We start from the raw sequence: 2,388 nt of genomic DNA, 5'->3' as shown, positions 1-2,388 counted from the left end.
CCATCGTTAATCGACTAGTTAGCCAAGTAGAGGCTTACTAGGGACACAATGTGAAACTACACATGGATTATGTTTTTGTTTAATACATTTTAGCATGAATATATCATAAACAAGAAATATAATAATAATAATAATAATAATAATAATAATAATAATAATAATAATAATAATGATGCCTCTAGGGCATATTTCCAACAATTCATCAACGACGTCTTTTTTTTGAAACTATATATATTAGCAAGCAAGCCGCCTCATTAAAAACCTTCCAGCCCCCTTAGGTACCCTGGTAAGGAAAATAGTGCGTAAAAAACTTGTTGCTCATGGATCAATTCATAGTTACATCGTTTAGAAGCTTGTCTAAGAGGAAACTAGGGGGCTCATCCTCCCAATTACAAGCAATTTTATGCTGAAAGCTATACTTGCCTATTTCATGTGCTACTTGATTTGCATCCCTGGGGCAGAATCTGAATTTAACCTCCTCGATATTGGTTACTATGGCAATGCAATCAACAAAGATAGCAGATGATTCACTCCACCACCTACTTTCACATGTAAGCGCTTGAATTGTTTCCTTCCATTTAGTTATAGTCCGTAGAAGATTTAGCATGATCCCAAACATGTGTGGTAGAGAGCGTGGGTGAATCCGTGGATGGAAAGAGAGTTTGTTGTTGTGCGCATGAGGCACGTGAACTTTGATCTTATAAAGAGAGGGAGATACACAAAAAAGAAACATTATTACCGCTAAGATTTCTTAATCACTGTCCAGACATGAATGGTTGAGGGAAATCGACCTCTTGTTCATCCATTCCTCATGTACAATCAAAGAAACACACATGCACATGCCCCTCCTCTACACGTACGGTGCATCCCTGAGCAAATTTTCGATTAAATTCGCCGACCGATCGATCGATGGGAGTCATATTTATGCGACGCTGAAGGATCCGGCGGCGTTCTCGACGAACTTCTTGGCGCCCTTGAACCACCTCTTGTCCCCGGCCTGCGCCTTGCAGACGTAGAGCTTGCCGTCGGCGACGGTGGCGGTGATGAGCTGGTGCTTGCCTCCCTCGTCGCCGTCCGCCGTCCTGGTGAGCACCGTTATGCTGTAGTACTGCTTCCCGTCCACCACCGGCGCGGAGCTCTCGAGCACGTTGGCCGTGGCCACGGCGCCTGACTCGAACCCACCCTGCAGCATATATCGATGATCCTCACGAGATGAGCACGTAGCTGAGGCGCGGGAGTGTGCGAGAAAGAGGAGGAAGAAAAGAGTGTTGTACCTCGGAGTCGGTGTTTCCGCCGTATGACTGCTGGCCGAGGAGGAATCCGACCTCGGAGAGGAACTGCTCAGGGGATCCGTAGTCGGTGATGGTCTTCTTGGTGGTGGGCTGGATGACGACGGAGAGGTTGCTGGTGGCGTCGAAGTTGTCCTCGTAGCGGAGCACCTGGCCGGGGAACTCACGCTCCTTGCTCGGGTTCCACTTGGCCGGGACCAGCAGCTTGAACCCCTCCCCGGTGTACGTCTTGAAGTCCGTGTTCTTCTTCGCCTTCCCGAACACGTTGGCTGCACACAGATCAAACATTCATGCATGCATATTTCATTCACCCGAAACGAGACCGTCTCGTCTGAATAGGCGTTCTTTCTTCGTACCTGCTTCTCCGTAGGCGGCGGCGGCCGGTGAGACCTTGACGGCGACGGCGGCAGCGCCGGCGAGTAGTGACAGCGCGGCGCGGCGGCTGGTGACGACGGCCGAGGCGTCAGATGCAGCCTCGTCGTTCTTCTGCGCCTTGCAGACGAGCAGCTGGGTGCGCCCGACTGCTGGCGCGGGGCGCGCCGAGGCGGCCAGCCGCGCGGTGGACTGGTGGAGGAAGCAGGAGGTGGACGCCATTGCTGCTATCTGCTGTCTGCTTAGCTTAGCTTAGGAGTGTGCGTGCGCGTGGGTAGGGTGTGTGTCGCGTTAACTAAGGAGATCGGTGGGGTCGGGAGGCGGGAGAGTTCTTGTGGTGTGTGTGTGGATGGAGTTGGGATGAGGCTCGATGCCATGGGATAAGGCGCCACGCCGCACCATTGGGCCACGTCGGATTAAGATGCAGCCCCGTCATTCGTCGCCTGGCTCCTCCTCCCCCTCGCGGCTTCTGGCGACCGCGACGCAATTTCTCGATCCGAATCGAATGATCCGTGCCTGTCGCAGCAAGATGACGCCGCGGTTACATCAAAGGTGGTGTAGAAGAGGAAACTCGTGGTCATTAAACAGAACGAATTATTAAGGAACGTACCACAAGCAGCGGCATACTCCATCCGTGTTTTTCTTATTATTACTCCGCGGATAAGGTTTGGTCAAAGTAAGCTTTGTAATCTTTGATCAACTTTTTATGATAAAAATTAAATGTAAA

The 2,388-nt window shown here is 50.8% G+C and overlaps 1 protein-coding gene across 1 annotated transcript; it reads right to left on the bottom strand.

Annotated features, from left to right (window-relative positions):
• Positions 1-715: 715 nt before the first annotated feature.
• On the bottom strand, positions 716-1,955 carry LOC127333948 (oxygen-evolving enhancer protein 2, chloroplastic). The gene is made up of 3 exons (XM_051360385.2): positions 1,646-1,955; positions 1,275-1,558; positions 716-1,183 (listed from the first exon to the last, which is right to left on the bottom strand). The coding sequence occupies exons 1-3, from the start codon at positions 1,881-1,883 to the stop codon at positions 923-925; spliced, it is 783 nt and encodes a 260-aa protein (XP_051216345.1). The 5' UTR covers positions 1,884-1,955; the 3' UTR covers positions 716-922.
• Positions 1,956-2,388: the final 433 nt, after the last annotated feature.

The sequence above is a fragment of the Lolium perenne genome, chromosome 2, assembly GCF_019359855.2.
Source record: "Lolium perenne isolate Kyuss_39 chromosome 2, Kyuss_2.0, whole genome shotgun sequence".
Lineage (NCBI taxonomy): Eukaryota > Viridiplantae > Streptophyta > Magnoliopsida > Poales > Poaceae > Lolium > Lolium perenne.
Note: the sequence above shows the minus strand (reverse complement) of the source record. Positions and strands in the feature narration are given on the sequence as shown.